The sequence below is a fragment of the Condylostylus longicornis genome, unplaced genomic scaffold (genome assembly GCF_029603195.1).
Source record: "Condylostylus longicornis isolate FDR11 unplaced genomic scaffold, ASM2960319v2 ptg000055l, whole genome shotgun sequence".
NCBI classification, from domain to species: domain Eukaryota; kingdom Metazoa; phylum Arthropoda; class Insecta; order Diptera; family Dolichopodidae; genus Condylostylus; species Condylostylus longicornis.
In genome coordinates this window covers 2,833,780-2,852,432 of record NW_026578024.1, presented here as the reverse complement: position 1 = coordinate 2,852,432, position 18,653 = coordinate 2,833,780, and the positions used below count along the sequence as shown (strand labels likewise).

Below are 18,653 nucleotides of genomic sequence, written 5' to 3'. Positions count from 1 at the left end.
GAAATTTTAGAGTCTTTTAGACATTAATAAATAGTTTATTTTGCTAGAAGAAAATTTTTTTCCATCTCCACCCCTTCTCAAGTTATCGCTTCTTGAAATTTGTAAAATTTGAATTTTTGACACCTTATATTTCCGAAACCGCAAGCTTTTTCAAATTTCTATAAACGCAAAAAGCTAACGGTAAATTCCATTACATTAAAAAATATAATTATTTTTCTTAACTCACACAATTAACCCTTAAAATCGAGCATTATGTTAACCCCTCTTTATATTAATTTTTGCTTTATTTCAAAGACTGCATAAATCGTTCATCCTAAATATATGCAATCCTAGAAATAGTTTTGTATATGAATGAAAATAATTTTAATAGTGTGATAGATATACATACTCGTAAACTGTATTTAAAAGCAGAATTTTCACTTGTTGAAGGGAAAAGTGCTACAATACAAACCATTGGTTTGACCCAACTTTATTATTTTATGCGGCTGCGAATATTTTAATTAAAATTCGGAATATGTATACATAAACTTTCCAGAATACTCATATTGAAGTTAACACACAATTGAAGCTGTAATTTTGAATGGAATTTTGATATAAACGTACATCCTTTATGAAGCCTTATATAATCAAAGACTTCTAAATCAAAGCGCAAAGGTGATGAATTTAAAAATGTTCTTTGAGATATAGAGAGAAGAGCAATAAACCTACTCCGTTAGAATGATATTTTGTTGTATGTTAGCCGTTAAAGAATTTTCGTATAACAAACACGTGGCTTCAATCCATTTTCAACTTGAATATTGAGAAGCAATAACCGACTATCCTCCTTCTTTCAGTCCTTGTCATCAAAGTTATTCAACTTACTTTCAAGTTGGCCTAAGCAATCAACTTTTTGAAAAAAAGAAAACACGACAGCTAATATAAGTACAAAATAGCTTTTTTGGGGGCAAAAGTCACATCACATTGAATTGAAAAAAAAATATAATTTTTAAACCCTTTGCTTTTTTTTATAAGCACATGAATATGCCAATAGTTAGACTATTTTATTTTCTAATAAGTGGTGTTACACAAATCCACTTCAGGATTTAACAAAGAATACACACATAAATAATAGAATATGTGCCAACACACTATTCACACAATAAGGTGACTTCATCACACTACACATGAGGTTACAAAGTTACAAAAGGGATGAAAATATGAAAGGGAAAAAACGGCAGAAAAAAAGCAAAAACCCTTCACCGAATCTAAACAAATTTGTGAGTGTAAAACTAAAAAATTATTTGAGAGCATAGTTTTTTGTTTTCCTTTAAAGGTAAAAAAAAATTTCAAATAAAAAAAAAACAAATGTAACAAAAGTTTCGTCCTTTTCATGCCTCAATAGAAACAAAAAACTTTCCCAACAACTATTTTTCGTTTTCTTCTTTTTCCTTATTGTTTTAAAACAGGAAACGTTGCAATACGTGGTTTTTGTGTTCTTTATTATTATTTTTTTTTAAATTTCTCGGAAACAAGTTTAAGTATAACTTTTATCGGGTTTTATGTTCTACATTTTTTCCTAGTATATTCTTAAATGTTTCAAAAAGGTTGAAAGTTTTTAGATTAAAAATTTAAAAGCCTCTTAAAATAAAAACAGCAAAAAAATATTTGCCATAATTTTATACGTTTTTTATTTTAGGTTTAAACAATTTTCCAGCAGATATTTGGATAAGTTGGTTTGCTGCAACTTAAGAATGTCAATAAGCTTCAGTCATAGCATAAGCAACACATATTAATGGGGTGATTCACATGAAGCAAGAGGATATTAAAATATTTTTGGTAAGACCTATAAACAAATATTAAAATAATATTATTGCCTATAAACTAAATTACATAAGATCAAACTAAAAATTTGAATTTGCAGAACATATTTTGCAAATTTGCAGGACGCATTGCAGAAGATTTTGGCTTGCTACAGAATGTTAATACTAGAATTTATTACGATTTACAAATTACTTTAAAAATTAAACATTAAAAACTAGACCATTGCCTGACTAAAAAAGCGTTGAATTTATACAAGACTTTCAAGCTTAAATATTTTAAGTTAAAACCATTGTTGTAATCTATACAATAAAAGGCTTATTTCAAACTATTTTCACAAAAAAACCCTTAAAATTTCATTAGAATTAGAATCAAATAGGTCGGTATAGTTGTTAAAAAGCCGTATAAAAATTCATTTATAATTTTTGTTATTTTTTTATTATAAATTGTTGTTTATTTCTATATTTTGTAGCTATCCTTAATAGTATAAGGAAAAATATATGCAGGAACATTGCGGTAACTGAAATAATGCCATGATCTGGCAATAAAAATAAATTTCAAAAAAATAATTTTACTTCCTGAACTTAAGTTAGAAAGAGTATGCATGTAGGAATACAACTCTTCTTCAATAAGTAAGTTTTTGATCCCTAATGCTGATAACTGACAAGCGTTGACAGGAAGACTAGGATTACGTTTTATAAATGAACGAAATCGAGTCAATTATAGATTGGGAAGAATTCATATTACCATCAATTTATTGACTAGTATACTAAATTAAAATCTCGTATTTCCTTCTAAAGGTATAAAGTAATTAAAGGCTACTATATTTATATATAACACATAAGTTTTTAAATTTCGAAGCCGGCCTCAACTCAGATAGTGCATAAATAATAATTTTAAATATGCGTTTATGAGTTGCAGACCTATTGAGTTGAGTATTTTTCAGAAAATGTTTTTCTTTTCATGTAGAAATAAATTTTTCTATTACTTTTTTTAAAAAACACAAACACATAACAAGCACAACACAAAAAGAAATTAAAAAATTCAAACAAAAAGATCAAAAAATAAAATAAAGAAAGGAATGATTCACGAGAAAGAGAAAACAATAATGTTTTTTTTTTTGCTTTTTTTTAATTCTGTTACTAAGAAGAGAAAACACAAATAAATGAGAACAGTATTATAAAGTGGTGTGATTTCGAATTTATGCTCTGTAATCATTATTATGACTTATGGTATGTGAGTAAGTTAGGTATATCAGTAATTTTGTATGATTAGAAATTTTCGAAAATTAATATTTGATTTAGTTTTATTTTTTTTTTTTTCAATTTTTCAGTACCTAACGTGTAAATTTTACGTATTATTAGTGTTCATGTATCAATTTAGTTTTTATCTTTTAATTTATCATTTAAATAAAAATTTTACTTACTTTGAGAAGACATTGATTGCCTGGCCATTGGTATATAGCTTTTACCATCTTGACTCACAGAGTCTTGTGTAAAATTTATCACATTAACGTCATATGTAACGACAGATGCTTGACGTTTTCTCACAGCCTGTCCATTTTCATCATATGTCAACAAAATACTATGTAAATGTGGTTCACCACTTTTACTATCGCTACCATCACCATTTGATTTTTTTAGAGGTGATGTAACATTTAGCTCACCACGATCACCATTACTGCCACTACCACTATGACCACTTGTTTGTGATGTTGGTGATAAAGTTGAATCTAAAATAATTTCCGGTTTTGGAGACATATTTGTTATTAAATTGGGTGAAGGTGATGGAGCTGAAACAACATCCAAAGAAATCGTTGATGATTCATTTAATGATTTTTGTGGTTGTTGCTGTTGACTAATTGGTGTTAAATAAAATACACCAGTTGGTTGTTTTTGTTGCTGCTGTTGTAAAGATTGACCCGTCGCTGCACCAGTTGGACTTAAATATTGGCTATTCGTTCGACTATTTCGGCCACTATTAGGCGTTGCCACTGCCGAACTTGGAGTTGTCGGTGGTGATATTATAAATTTACTACTAGTAACGAACGTTTGATCGCTTATTGCACTAAATCGATTACGAAATACAGTTGCATCTTGATGCATATTATTTATATCACTACCATTACTTAAATTATTACTAAGACATTTATTTAATATTAAACTATTTAAATCACTATCTAAAATTTGATTTGATGATTGCTTTTTTTGTTGCTGTTGTTGCTGTAATTTCAATGAATCTAGATCAAAATTAATATCACCTTGCTGTTCTAACTGATTTTGTTGCTGTTGCTGCTGTTGTTGTTGATTACTTAAACTATTTATAATTTTATTATTGCCATTATTTATTAAATTATTACTACTATTATTATTTGTAATTAAATCTTCTATAAATTCATTATTTAGCATAGATTTTTGAATGGTTGAATTTGAATCTGTCATGTATAATGGTTGTAATGATGATATTTGATTATTTAATTTATTACTACTACTGTCATTTAAATTTGTTGTAGACATATTATTATCGGTTTTAAATTTCTTATTAATTTCTACTGGTTGATTATCACATATTAAAAAATCTGTAACAAAAAAGTTATCTTCAGTGCTGGTTGCTTTATCACCGCTAGTTGGCGCTGATAGCGAAGTTTTTGTTTTATGATATTGATGTGGATGCTTTGTTAATGGCGATGATGGAGTTGACGACGATAATTTAGCTGTTAAAATTGCGATTGCGTTTGCTAAAGAAATTAATTTGAACAATTCAAAAGGAAAAGAGAGAAAAAAGAAAATATTTTTTATTTAGTTAGAACAATTTTAGAAAAATAAAATAGTAAATTTAAGAAAATTTTTTTTTTGTTTTTAAAATAAATAAGTAGTTAAAAATAACCGTGTTACAAAGTTAAAATTGTTTAAAAATATTCCAATTACTCAAAAATAGTTCACCTTATTACCACCATGTATAATTTACAATTTAGTTAGTAACAATAAAAAGATAAATTTATGTTTTCAGTGTCGAAGTGAAGTGTCTACACAATATTGTGTTCAAATTTCCTATAATCCTAAATTTATTGTAGATATCTATATCTAGTAAACCCAAACCCATACCGTAAATGCGAGACTTTCGTAATAAAGAAACACCTTGAAATACAAATTGATCAATTGAAATACCTAACTAAATTATTATGATATTATAAATATTGTGTACCTACACATACTTTACTTCAGCAGGTAGCTTTTTAGCTTGCTAATTATATAAAAACTGCTCCATAATATATAAAATATTTGGAAAAATATTAAGCTCGAACTGCTTCCTAATACAACATTTATTTTTCTACATATATAAAAATATTGAAAAAAATTGTAGTCTTTATACAAAATTAGGAAAGTTAGTTGATTAAACTAGTTTAAAGAAAATTCCGCCTAGAGTTACAATTAAAAATATCAAAATGTGATTTTAGGTTTAATTAAAATTTTATTGAGTTGTTCACAAAACGTTATTGACTAGACAGTAATTTACTTGCTTAAGTAAGCCTCAATGGAATCTGCGGTTTAATTTCTATAATCCGGTTTTAACAACATGAGCTAAATCTAAAACTCACTCTATTTTGAAATTATTAAAATAAACACCTATATATTAAAGTATTATAGAATACGACAGAATAAATGATTGGTCCTCAAAATTCTTCCTATTGAGTATCCTACAAAGAGTTTAGCAATAATCAAAGCATAACACAAAAAAATGTATGGCAAATGCATAAATTAATTATGCTCATCCACATAAACTCACAATTATGTTATTTCGGAGAAATACATATATTTACAATATCCCACCAAGCTCAGTACTTATACATTGTGTTTTAATTATACAAAGATTAATATACAATTAAATCTATTGATTAACAAAAAATAATGAATAATATCGTAATTATAAATACACAAAAATTACATTACATTTTTACCAAATAAATATATAAAAAAAATTTACCAATTAATCGAATCATAAAGAATTTTTCAATTGTGTAAAAAGAAATTCTTAATATAAAAGATTTTTATTTATTATAAATACTTAATTAATCCAATTTACAATAAAAAGCCCATTATAAATATAATAATTACTTAATAATATTAAATTTTAAATAATGTTAAAAATTTTTTTAATTTTTACATAAAATTTATTCATTGAAAATCATTAAGCCATACCAAAATAAAATTATTAAATGATAAAATAAATGAAAATTAAGATTTAAAAAAAAAAAATTACGTGCATTATATGAAGATATACTGATATACAATGGATGTAGGAACATATAGAGATTACAAACAAAACATAGAGAGACATAAATACAAATTAATTTACAACTTAGAAGCTCTAATAAATAATATTAATTTTATAAACTAAATTAATTTGCTGCATTCATGCGTACCACAAGAATTAAATTGATGCGTGAATACATAAAATTTTTATTAAGACATCCTTGTAAGGGTACAGAAGCGATTCTTCACCTTCACAAACATTTGGCTTCTCACAAAAATACAGTTTTTATTTAACTGTAGAATAAAGCGAAAAAAAATAGAGTAGTGTCTCTTTCCAAAAAAATAATTATTTTAATTAGTAGAAATTAAGAAAACCTTCAAATACATTCCAAAAAATTTTGCAAATCAAATTTCGAAGATTTTTAAAAAGTTTAAGGATAAGCACAAAGGAAAAATTTGTTGCATGTGGTTCTTTAAAATGAAAACATTACAGGAAGTCGATCATAAACACTTTTTGAAAAGAAGAGCTTTTTTCCCTTGTTGCAACCAAATACTGATTCGCCATACTGTAAATTTGCAATTAATGAAACCGGTCTGCAAAAGTAAATTTGAAATAAGTCTTAGTTCATTTTGGAACTTAATTTTTCCTCCTGGTCATTGTTATTTGAACACGTAAAAAATATTTATAGTAAAATGTGATTTTCTCATTAAATATTTTTGCAACTTGTAAACTAAACTTAATTGGGGCACCGCATGAATGCATACATAGAATACCAATTTCATTATTTAATTTAATTATATAATTTTTTTTTTGTTTTTTAAATAAATTTAAATTTAATAAATTTTATAACATGCAAACGCTTAATACACAATACATTAAAATGTGGAAAATTATATTTAACAAAAAAACATTAATTAATCAACGCCATTTTAAATTTAAATAATTAAATAAATTACAAAATGTAAACAACATTTACATAAAGAATTGTTGAGAATTTAAACCAATTAAATTCGAGTGAAATCAGAAAATTTTTTTTAATTGCGTTTTTTTTTTTTTTCATAAAATACCTTTATTATCCTTTTGTTGTAAATGTTGGAAAGGTTGTTCATGTTCTTGTCCATTATCAAATTCAAAATGTAAATTAATTAATTCGAATGGTTCAATTGTTTTTTGTCGCAGCAATTTTTGTTCATTTTTATATTCTTCATCAAATATTTGGGGTACTTGTTGTTGTATAAATTCTTCAGCTTCTTCAATAGTTTCATTACCATCATCATCGACATTAATAACGTTATGTAAATCTAATAATATATCTGGTGTAGGAGATTGTTGCTGTTGTGACTGTTGTTTTTGTGGACTATTACAACTAATTAATAGAAAATCTTTTCTATTAATTTCAGTCTCATGACCTTCACTTAACATACGTGGTAAATATATAACTGTACCATCATCAGTATTAAAAGCAGTACCGGCATTACCAACTGATGCTGTGATATCACTATTACGATAATGATGATAACGTCCTGTCTTGCCATTACCATTATAGGAACGTGATAATTGTTTGCGTACCTTTGAACGCCGGAAGATATTTGATTTTATTAAATTGCATTCATCTTTGATAGCATCTAGAGTTGTTGAATCAGTTGCACTAACACCGCCACTAGTTAGATATTCACCAGTATTTTCATTGATAATAATAGTATTTTCATTACCATTCAAGCCAATATCATTTAAAATGTCTGCTGATGAAGTTATTTTTTTATCTAAGCTTGTATAGTCACCATTTTTCTTGGTTTTTGATAGCAATTTCGTTAAAACATTTCTCTCACCTTTATTTAAACCGAAACGTCTTGAAACGTTGTTTGAACCACCAATTCCGTTGCCACCGCCACCACATTTTCCACTCAATGATATTAAAAATTCCGAATCACTAAGAGTAAAAAATTTTTTAATAGTAGGTTTATTCCCGTTGACATTCGTACTAGTACTAATGACATCGCTGCCAATGGATTTTTTAAACCCGAAATTATTACTGCTAGTGTTTTGATCACCTAAGCCATTACCACTGCAGCTACCAGAAATCGTCATATGCGCACCATCCGTACTGCCACTAGTACGTAAAAGTATATTTGGACTATTTTTCATTGCTATAAAGTCAGATTCTGAGAGAGCAGCTGTAAATTTTATTTTATTTTCCCCAATATAAATTGGAGAATAACCTAAAAGGTCGTCATTCTTAGTGCTTTTTGTTATTTGTGGTTCTTTTTCATCGATTTGCTTCTTTTTAAAATAAAAATAATTTTGTTCAATAAATCTTTTAAGTTCCTTATTATCTTCTTCAATCGGCAGAACAACTGTATTATTTGCTAATAATTTACCACGATAAATGCGTTGGGATAATGAAGGTTTATCAAAAATACGATAATGATGATGACCAGTAACATTGCTGGAAGTAGTATTGCTGTTAGTACCATTACTACTACCACTAATACCGCCTATAATTGTTGCCGCTGACGACGATGAAACTGCTGCTAAATTTTCTTTTGAATAAACACCAAGAATATCATAGTTTTTATCTAAATCTTCTTCCCTTATAAAACCACCAGTCAAGGATATTGAAGTTTTTGCTTTCGGACCTGAACTTATTTCAATTGAATGAGATCTAGTTGCTACATTTGCAATTGATAATGTTGTTCGAGATTTTATTGCTGTTGTGGATGATGATGTAATATTTTGTTGAATTAAATTTGGCAATGATGGCTTTTGTAATTTTATATTTTCATTATCCTCAATATCAGCTAGCATCAAGGATTCTTCTTTATATTTACAAATTATACATACATATGAAACGCATATATATACATTGGATGTGTGTTTTTTTTTTTTTTTTTTGGATGAATAGTTAAAAGTTTTTATTTTTATTGTATTCGAATAGAATGAAACGAGAAAAAATGAGCAAAGATATTGAATATTAGAAAATTGAATTTTTGACCACAGCACCATAGGAAAAAATTAAACGAAAAAATGAAAAATAAAAATTGGAAATGAAATTCAGAAAATCTATTTGGTATTTATTTTGTTTTTCAATTACATAGTACAAAAAAAATCTGAAAACAGATAAAACATTATAAAAGTTTGGGTTAAATTATGTTCAGACCGATTTCGGTAGTTACTTTATTATAGGTCCAGCAAATAATAAAGTTCGAAATTAATAGCAAATTTTGGTGTGGTGACGGGTTGAATATTTCACAAAAGAGGAGAGGGTACATACAAAAGGTATATTTACTACATATAACAGCATAAGTGACCAGTTTTATAAGGTACCACTTTTATTGTATATTTAAATCTCACATGATGCTTGGAAAGGTTGTGTTAAAAAAAAAATTTTTATACTTACGTCTTCTCTTTTACACAAAATATTGAATAAAGTGCTTTAATAAAGTTTATGCAATGTTTGTACAAATACAATAATCTAAAGGGTAAAAGGATAATATCAAAAGAAGTGAAGGTCTTTAACTCGATTTGGGAAATTTTCAAGTGGTTTTCATGTTGAGTTTGCTTTTTAATCCCAAAGCAAAATTAAGCCAGTTTTATAAAATTGTTAAGATAAATTGACAACTCTTTCAGATGAATTTGCTTATATCTAAGAGATTTCTAACTCATAAACATTTACGATAAATTCTTAAATAATCTGATGTTTACTACAAAAAATGTTCATGCTACAGAGCTAGTTATATATGCGAATAACTTCGTAGTTATTCGAACTTCTACAAAAACCGCTTCCAATTATGTGTTGATGTTATTAATCGGAACATTATTCATTTATTGAAAATTCCAAATCTGGTTTGGATCAGATTCTTTTAGAAGAATAAGTATTAATAAATTTCTGAGTTCATAAATACGTTCAAATGCCGATGTCATTCATTATTAACCCAATCATCATCATTATACTTTAATAAAATCCTATTTTCCTTTTTAAAAATTCAACAGGGACTGTGTTATTCAAGTAAAATTTAGGAGAAATATAGTGACTAAAATAAATTTGAAAAAAGGCATTCATTTAGTATTCTGTTCTTCTTCGAAACAGAGGATAATAATGAAGTAGAAAAATATGCTAATAAGATATTTTCATGCTTAAATTCTCAATATCCATTTAAATTTTAGGCATGAAAAATGGTAAGAGCTTAAAATTTTTCACGACTGATAAACTTTTTTACTTAAAACTGAATATTATTTTGAATTGAATACAAAACTTTTAATTTATATTTAGGTCTTAATATTCATTGGTGCCAGAGAAATGATTTCCGAAATAATTAACAACAATAAAACGTAATTGTAACAGGGGAAACGAAAAAATAAAAGTCCAAGTAAATTTATGAAAATTGTCCATAATCAAATCAATTTATGGACATTAAGAACAAAAGCTGTAGATGTGAGTGCTAGAGAAGAGGTTATCCAAAAATATGATAATCAAACTATTAGTTTGAACTTGCTTGATTTGAATGCTGATGTAAAAAAAAAAATTTTTGCTCGAAATTATCAGAGTTTTGCCAAATTAAAATCATGAAAATTCATTAAGTACGATGATGAATTAACATTAAAAACTAATTAATGTACTTGCACAGCGTATACAGTTTTAGGTCAACCAAATATCTCTGCTAGTGTATTACTGTTAATAATTAAGGCGAGGTATAATAATATTTAAGGAATTTTGTTTCAAAAAAGATTTTAAATTAAAAGAGAAATACTTTTCGCCAATACGAACTCTAATTGTGCGTAGACATTTTCTATGGGTGCTATACGTACCCGTTGTAATATACAACCAGTTATGAATGTTATTTGAGTAAAATATTGGTTACAAATTCTGATTGGAAGTTTTTTGACAGACATCAAATTTGGTTTGGATATTAAAAAAAAAAAGGTACATAAAACGAAAAAATATTGCCACTCACTTGCATGCAGAAAAACTCTAACAAATATTTAAAGTTGTGCTTATGTTACAATTTATGTGCATGTTAGTGGGCACGCTCTTGCGTTTCAATAAATATTACGGATTCTTGTATATTATTTTAAATTAACAAAATTTTAATAGAAGAAAAAATAATTTGTTTTGAGCAATCACACTTTCGCTCATATTTTCCCACACCTATACAATGTAAATTGGAATGGTAATAATAGCCCCCAAAAAATCAATTTTGATTCACCAATTCTTTCAAAAAAGCAAGTTTTTATACTGGTCTAGTTATATAAAATTTCAAAAGTAAAAATCTTCAAATCATATCAAATAAATTTTTAGTTTCTATCCAAAAAACATTCCCAAAAAATTTTTTCTAAAATCATAAACATATTAAGAAATCAAAACACATCGCGATAAAAAGCTTTCTGGCTACTTACCATTACCTCTTTTTAATTTTTTTGTTTCTTCACAACTTCCACCACTACTCCTTCTGTCACCTACACTATCATCATCTATATCTGCGTCAATATTGCCACCAGAATCATCACTACTATCATTACCATTCCCAAAATTATTACTGGCATTTGTTTGTACCTTTAAGTATTTATCAAATTGTAACGCTATCATTGATGGAGCACTATCTGTATGTGTAACTTTTTCATGATTACGTAATTGCTCTTGTTCTAGATCACGTAAATCAATACTGCTACGACTGAGGCGACGTTGTGGCGGTGATGGTACACGTAATTCACAATCCATAAGGTCATCTTTACCAGCTGGTGGTAGTTCCTATTAAAACAAATATGTGTGTAGATAAATTATTCATTCATTAAATAAATCATATTTTTGTGTATCGAAATTTATTAAAAAAAGTTTCAATATTTTGAATTCATTAATGTTGAGAAAGAATGAGAACCTATAATTTATTACATTAATATGAAATTATGCGCTAAAATGTTAAAAATCTTGGCATTTTCTTATAACATTTCCACATTTCTAGCTTATACAATGTTGTATCCATTGTATTTAATATATTAACACAATTCTACCAACCTCACTGCTTCAAAACTTTGTGTATATTTTCCTGAGTTAGGCTAATATTCTGCCTTACTTTCAATAGTTTACAATTTTTTTAATAAATTTTATTATAAACAGCTACCTTTACTTGTAAGACTTTGAGGACGTTTGTTTAAAATTTTTAGTAAAGTTACTATATCTGACATCCATAATATATAAGGATACAAATACTCACAAAACATTAAAGTCTAAGATGGTTACATCATAGTCCAAGGTAATAAAATCATAATTTTACATATAAGAAAAACAAATTTATTTTGTGACTATACCAAACCAGATTTCGTGAGAGTTGGAGTAAAAAGAGTTTTTATCTATAAATTTTGTTTTTCATGTTATAAATTAATTTATTTGATTTTTAGTATTCCATTAATTTTTGAAATTTGCTGATTCTTTACACACATGATTAAATTTTATGCATGTAAAAATCTTTCAAGTTTGAAGGACTCGTTTGTAATGAATTTTCTCTGCGTTACTGATTTCACAAAAAAAAGAACATTAAAATACGAAATTGGACAAACAATTTTTTCGTAGGCTCTCTAAACAATTGCTAAGAAATTCTTTTGATTCAACGAAGAATAGCACTGAGCTAGAATATTTGTCTAATTAATATTATTTTTGCTTTCATACTAGAATATTAGATTTTTATTTATTATCATTAGGATGGGAGTGGTTAAGTTTTTTGAATGTTAATAGCCCTGGTATAATGACATAAAATTATTCTGACCAAAGTTATGTCACAGACGTACCGAATATCTTGTTATCCTACAGTTTTACTGAATACTCATATTTGTACATAATATAGAACATTCGTACGTGACTTACGATATTCAAATTAAATATGGCGGATAAATTTATCTTCGTCATTATACGATCATATAAAATTCAATGATAATGGAGAATGATGTTAGTGTTATTTTTTCTCATTTTTACTTCTGGTTCCCTTATTTTTATTGTTGTTTTTTTTTTTTGTTGAGCATTTTTCATCTATTTATTTAAATTTGTTGTTATTACTTTTCATTTTGAGTGTAAATGGCGAGAAAATTATGATGAGTAAGCTTTTGAAAATTTTATTTGTAACCATTATTGAATAAAATAATAAAATACACACATACATACACACATTTTTTAAACGTAAATTATGTATGACAACATGTCTAACAAAAATTATTATGCGTGTAGATTGTACATTCATAAGTTATGTATGTATGTATGTATATGTGTAGAAAAATAAGAGTTTCAACACAACACGCATATTAAAATCAAAGAATTGAAAATAAATAACATTTAGTCTAAATGGTTTGTATACGAGTATATCCGTATGCGAGATGATATACATACTAGAACTATAGGATACAAATTTGAATTCAGTAGTGTGAATTCAGTAGTTCAAATTTGAATATAGTTTTCAGAATGTTTGATTGGCTAAAATAATTAAGCATTGCCAATATCAGAACAAAAATACTTATAATGAGATTTAAGAATATTGAAAAAGCAAGACTAGTTGTTGTAGTTGGTATTTTGAACTGATAATATTAAGGGTAAGTAGTCGAGATAAATAAATAAATTTTATGAATTTTTAATATTATTAGAAAACCTACATGGCGTGCCTAAAATTTCAATTAAAATGGCGTGTCTTTTTTAGACTTTTGAATGATACATAAAATAAAAATTTTATTTATAAAAACCTTTCCAGAAGCCTTTTAAAAATTAAGCATTAATTTATTTTATGAGAATTTATGCTTATAAAAATTTCTTTTGCTTTAATATTTTTTTAGTAAGACGCAACACACCTTTTATCATATAAAATCTTTATGAATCTTCTTTATTTTTGTCTCGTTTCGCGATAAAAGGTAAGCATAAAACAAAATATAGAAATATTAAAAATTTACAGAGAAAAAGCAATTTGATTATTATGTAAAATTATTTAAAAGCATCCAAATATAAAAGTGGAATGAATATAAAAGAGCTGACGAGTACGCACCGTTCAAAAGTGGTATTAATGTGGTAAAAAGTATCTACCATAAATTTACACTTATTCATACCAACGTATGTGATGTTCATATGTGCAATAAATTACATGATCTATATATTGTAAGGACGTGACAAGGATTTATGAAAATTCTTAGAAAAATAAAAATTACAATTTATTTTGTAAGGAAAAAATATTTTTTTAAAAAAAAAGGCTATCCTTATCGATGAACGGTATAATATTGATGTCAGTATATTTTCTTATTTCTTCGTTTTATTGATATTTTACATCACTTTTCCCCCCTAATTTAAAATTTCTTTTTGTTTTAAAATAAAAGACATTTTATCGAAATGTTCAATTAAAAAAACTGAGTCTTAAAATATTGAGAGTTTTGAAATTAGTACACTTGATTATTTAGTCTATGTCGCACTTAAGCAATCTTACAAGTTCGGTCATACAAGTTAAATTAGCAGACGAGGTTATTAAACAATAACCGAAGCTATTTGTTTGAATCGGATGCCTTAATATAACGTTGTTCTATTAAGCATTTTATCGTATCAGCGTATTGTCAATGATTATTGGCTAAAAATTTCTTTCAGGATTCAATTATTCAAGATGTTTGACCATATTTTTCTTGTTTTTATCAAAGTGTACATGTGTATGAATGTATATGAATAAAGGCTCTGTAATTAAGCTCTGTATCTTGGGAACCGGAAGTCGAACACACAAGAATTAAAAAAACGATGTACCTGTATTGTTCCAAAGTATTTTTGTTTTGTTCGCTTGTATTATAAGATCGGGGATTGCTTTTTTTAAATCAAGCCTTGGCAGCAGTTACAGTTCTCAAGACATCCGCACTTCTTTAAAAGCACAAATTTGCTATATAAAAATTTTAATTTCTGTTTCCCAATTAAATGAGAAATAACAAAAAATATTTCGTTCCATTTTTAAAAACACAATATTTTTGCGAAAGAAACTGTAGAAGAATATCAGAAACCCTCCAGTGGATGAATGGGATCATCAATGTGATATAGATATTATGACATGACTTGAAATCTAATACATGTATGTATAAGTATTTCTCACGTATAATTTTCATTACCACGCATTTTCATATTTTAACTACTTTTTTTCTTATTCTTGATAAAATAGGCTAAAAAGACGTACTCATTTCTAAATAAGAAGACTGCATAGTCAATAAATTTATCTAAAAAGGTCAAAGTTATAGTCTCCATTTCTTAAAAAGAATCCCATTATTTTATAAAATAAAAAATATTTTATATAAAATGGTAAAGGTTAGTGGATTTTCGTAGAATGTTTTTGTTGATAAACTCAAACTCATCTTTCCAATTTATCTATAAATTCAAAAGTAAAAATCGATTGATTCTTATTGAATTTTTTATTTCAAAAAGAATTTTTTTTAAGAGATTTTCTGATTTTTATGTATTTGTTTATTTTTGATTATTGTTTTTGTTCTTGTTTTTGGGGGAAATTAATGTCTAATTTGGTAATTGAATGTCAAAAATCATAAAACATTTATAGCTTGATTTTATTTTTATCAAATCATAAATTTAATCCAGTTGAAATTTAAGATTTTTTAAGAATTGTTTGCGCTTTATTTTTTATTAATAAAGTTTAAGTTTATAAACCACGATTCGTTTTAATAGTTAATCTATAAAAATTTAATAAGAGCGTAAATGATTTTTTTTAACACTTAAAATGGAGTAATGTATAAAAATTTAATACATAGCGAAAGTGTGTACTTCAGAAAACAAGCATGTAATAAATTCTTAACTTAAAGATGGCAAATAATTCTTCTTTTAAAACTAAATAGTACAATATACTCGTATATAATAATGTAACAATATGTATAACAAATGGTCAGACCATAATAATTACGGGGTCGGGAAAAAATTTTTTTAGAAAAATTATTTCTAATTCACCTTCTTCAGAATATTATTTGAATTAAAATACTTGAATTATACAAAACAAAACTAAAACGTTGTATTCGGCAATTTCTCGACCAATTGTGAACTGTTACACATAACGGTATCATGCCCATTTGAAAAATGTAAAATTACACCTTGAATAAAAAATTTTTTAATGCCTTAGAAAAAAATCAATAAATCAAAACATTTGTCCCCAAGGAATTCTGAAAACTCATTCATCTTAAAATTTTTAAATTTTATATGCAATTCAACGCTTAATCCTTTAGGGAAATTAGGAAAATCATGAAAATGAACAATGCAAAATATTTTGTAATATTTTCGTCTAGGATTGCATTTAAATTTTTTGCATAAAATCTTATGAAATAGTTATGGTTTTGGAAAAAAATTGTAGGGAATATTCCCTGGTGTAGACGGTTATTTATGAATTTTTTTTAATTTAATCGCAAGTAAAACCTCATAAGAGTTTTACAATGGAACTTTAATCCGCTTATACTCGTAACTGTTTTTAAATTTTGATTTTTTTTACTTAAAACAAGTTCCTAAGTAAAGGGAGCCTTCGACTCTGCTTATATTGACAAACAACTTTGTGGCAATAACAAATGCTCCTGAAAATCCTCTTCGGCTTTGCATTACAATTTTTTAATTATCCGGATTCAAATCTATATGATTTAAGAAAATTTGGTTGAAATTGGATTATTCTAAAGGAAATTTTGATTAAATCATATAGATTAAAAATTTTATTCAAAAACGCAAAGCCTTAAAACATAATTCAACAAATGCTTAACCCTATCTTTATACCTATCTTTATAGTAATATTTTATTAATCTAATGGGATTAAAAAAAAATTAATCAGAAACAAACTTACCTCAAGATTACTGATAGCGCTATGAGTTTCTTCCCCTTGATTCAGTTTTGTTAAAGTTGAATTTAAATCCATATCACTAGGATGTTGTTGCATATAACTCATATGAGGATTCAATGAATTTTGCGTTTGGCCAAGATGAACACTATTTAATAGGATATTTGAGCTGGTACGACTCAATGCTTTACGTTGACGAACAGCTTCTCTATATGAGACAAAAAAAAACAAAAAACAAACAGTTTAAAGTTTAAATCACAAATAAACTTCTAATTTATTAAAAAAGTAAAGTTTAATTCTCTTGTCGGTAGATACAGTTTCGTTCAAAATCAAAATTCATTTCCGTTTAAATACAACTCATAACCTACAGACATTTGCACAAAAAAAAACTTATACCATCCCAAAAATATTCTTAATAAATTTATTTTTAAAATTTTTCCTACACACACACAAAAATTCTCTTCTTACTTAATTTAATATGGCGATATTGATTTGTAAATTTGAAATGATAAAGTTTTTCCTTTTGAAGGACTTTATCATCTCAAATTTACAAAGCAATAAAAATTAAAAATTAAATAATTTTTCAATAGTCTGAAAAATAGAAATGAATGAATAATATAAAGAAAAAAAAATCTCTTCATTCTTAAAAATATTTTCACTTAATACACAAGTTTCATCGTTGGCAATGTTTTCTTGGAAACATTTAAAAGAAAACATTCCAAGTTTATGTGTCCTACGTAAAATACCTTTTTGCTAAATAAAATATATAAAATGTACGTACATTCAATGACTATAAAATTTTCTTAAAATATTACAAGCAATTTATTTTGAAGATTAGATGAATTTTTTTTTTTGATTTTTTAGCAAATTTTCCATTAATTTTATTAATTTGAGTTTATAGAAAAAAAATTAATGGTGATGGTTTTAGAAAAAGAAAATAACCTTCAAAGTACTACTCGCTGTAGAAGTTTAAGTACCTATGAGTAAAAAATTTTCTAGGAAATTTAAAATTTCTCGATCATGGACAATATGTGGAAAATTTTACACTGACTGGAATAATGAATTTAAATTTTAAATTAGTCTGTAAAAATTGACAGGAAATATTTTTAAATAAAATGTGAGTTAAAGAAGAGTTATTAGACGTTAAACTTTTATTGATCATGATTAATATAGAATAACAGTTTTAGCAGGTTTTTATTCAGACTTTATTTTGTATTTCTCTAAAACTTTTATTTTATTTTCAAATAAGAAATTTCATACATAAACTTCAAAAAAATGTTTTATTACACCTACGAACAAACTTTCAACTCACCACTCCGATTATAATGCCAAGAAATAGGCAATTGAAATATAGGCATAAGAATATGTTTTTGAACAACGTCAATTTTCTGAGTCGATTTAGCTATATATCGCCCGTTCCTCCGTTCGTCCGAGCGATATCTCAAAAAACCCATTAAGGTAAGTCAATCGAATTTTCATCAATTACTAAGAATTGTTACCCGAAGAATTTTGTTTTGTTAGGGTTCAATTAAAGCAGTGATTCGGGTAGCTGCCACGCAACTCTAAAAACAATTTTGTAATTTAGTAACAAGAAAATTCGGAAACAGTTTGGCAATGAGTATTTTGGTTAGCACTATCAATTTACATTTGCAAACTTTGGCACGGATATCACAGATTTGACACTGTCAACTTAATTTTTTCTCATTTTAATTTAGCACTTCGGGAAAGTTACTCAATCCCATTTCCGGTTTATTTCAAATGCCATTTTCCTTAAGAATAATGAAAATTTAA

The 18,653-nt window shown here is 26.5% G+C and overlaps 1 protein-coding gene across 5 annotated transcripts in view; it reads right to left on the bottom strand.

Annotated features, from left to right (window-relative positions):
* The window catches only part of LOC129612072 (probable serine/threonine-protein kinase DDB_G0282963), a 142,416-nt gene that overhangs the window by 46,898 nt on the left and 76,865 nt on the right, over positions 1-18,653 (bottom strand). For 2 of the 5 annotated variants that reach the window (XM_055525547.1, XM_055525551.1), the window contains exons 4-7: positions 16,869-17,070; positions 11,446-11,797; positions 7,119-8,867; positions 3,224-4,534 (exon numbers count right to left, since the gene is read on the bottom strand). In XM_055525547.1, the coding sequence (XP_055381522.1) occupies positions 3,224-4,534; positions 7,119-8,867; positions 11,446-11,797; positions 16,869-17,070 (3,614 nt within the window). The remainder of the gene's footprint in view (positions 1-3,223; positions 4,535-7,118; positions 8,868-11,445; positions 11,798-16,868; positions 17,071-18,653) is intronic. The other 3 variants (XM_055525548.1, XM_055525549.1, XM_055525550.1) reach the window with 3 other exon arrangements.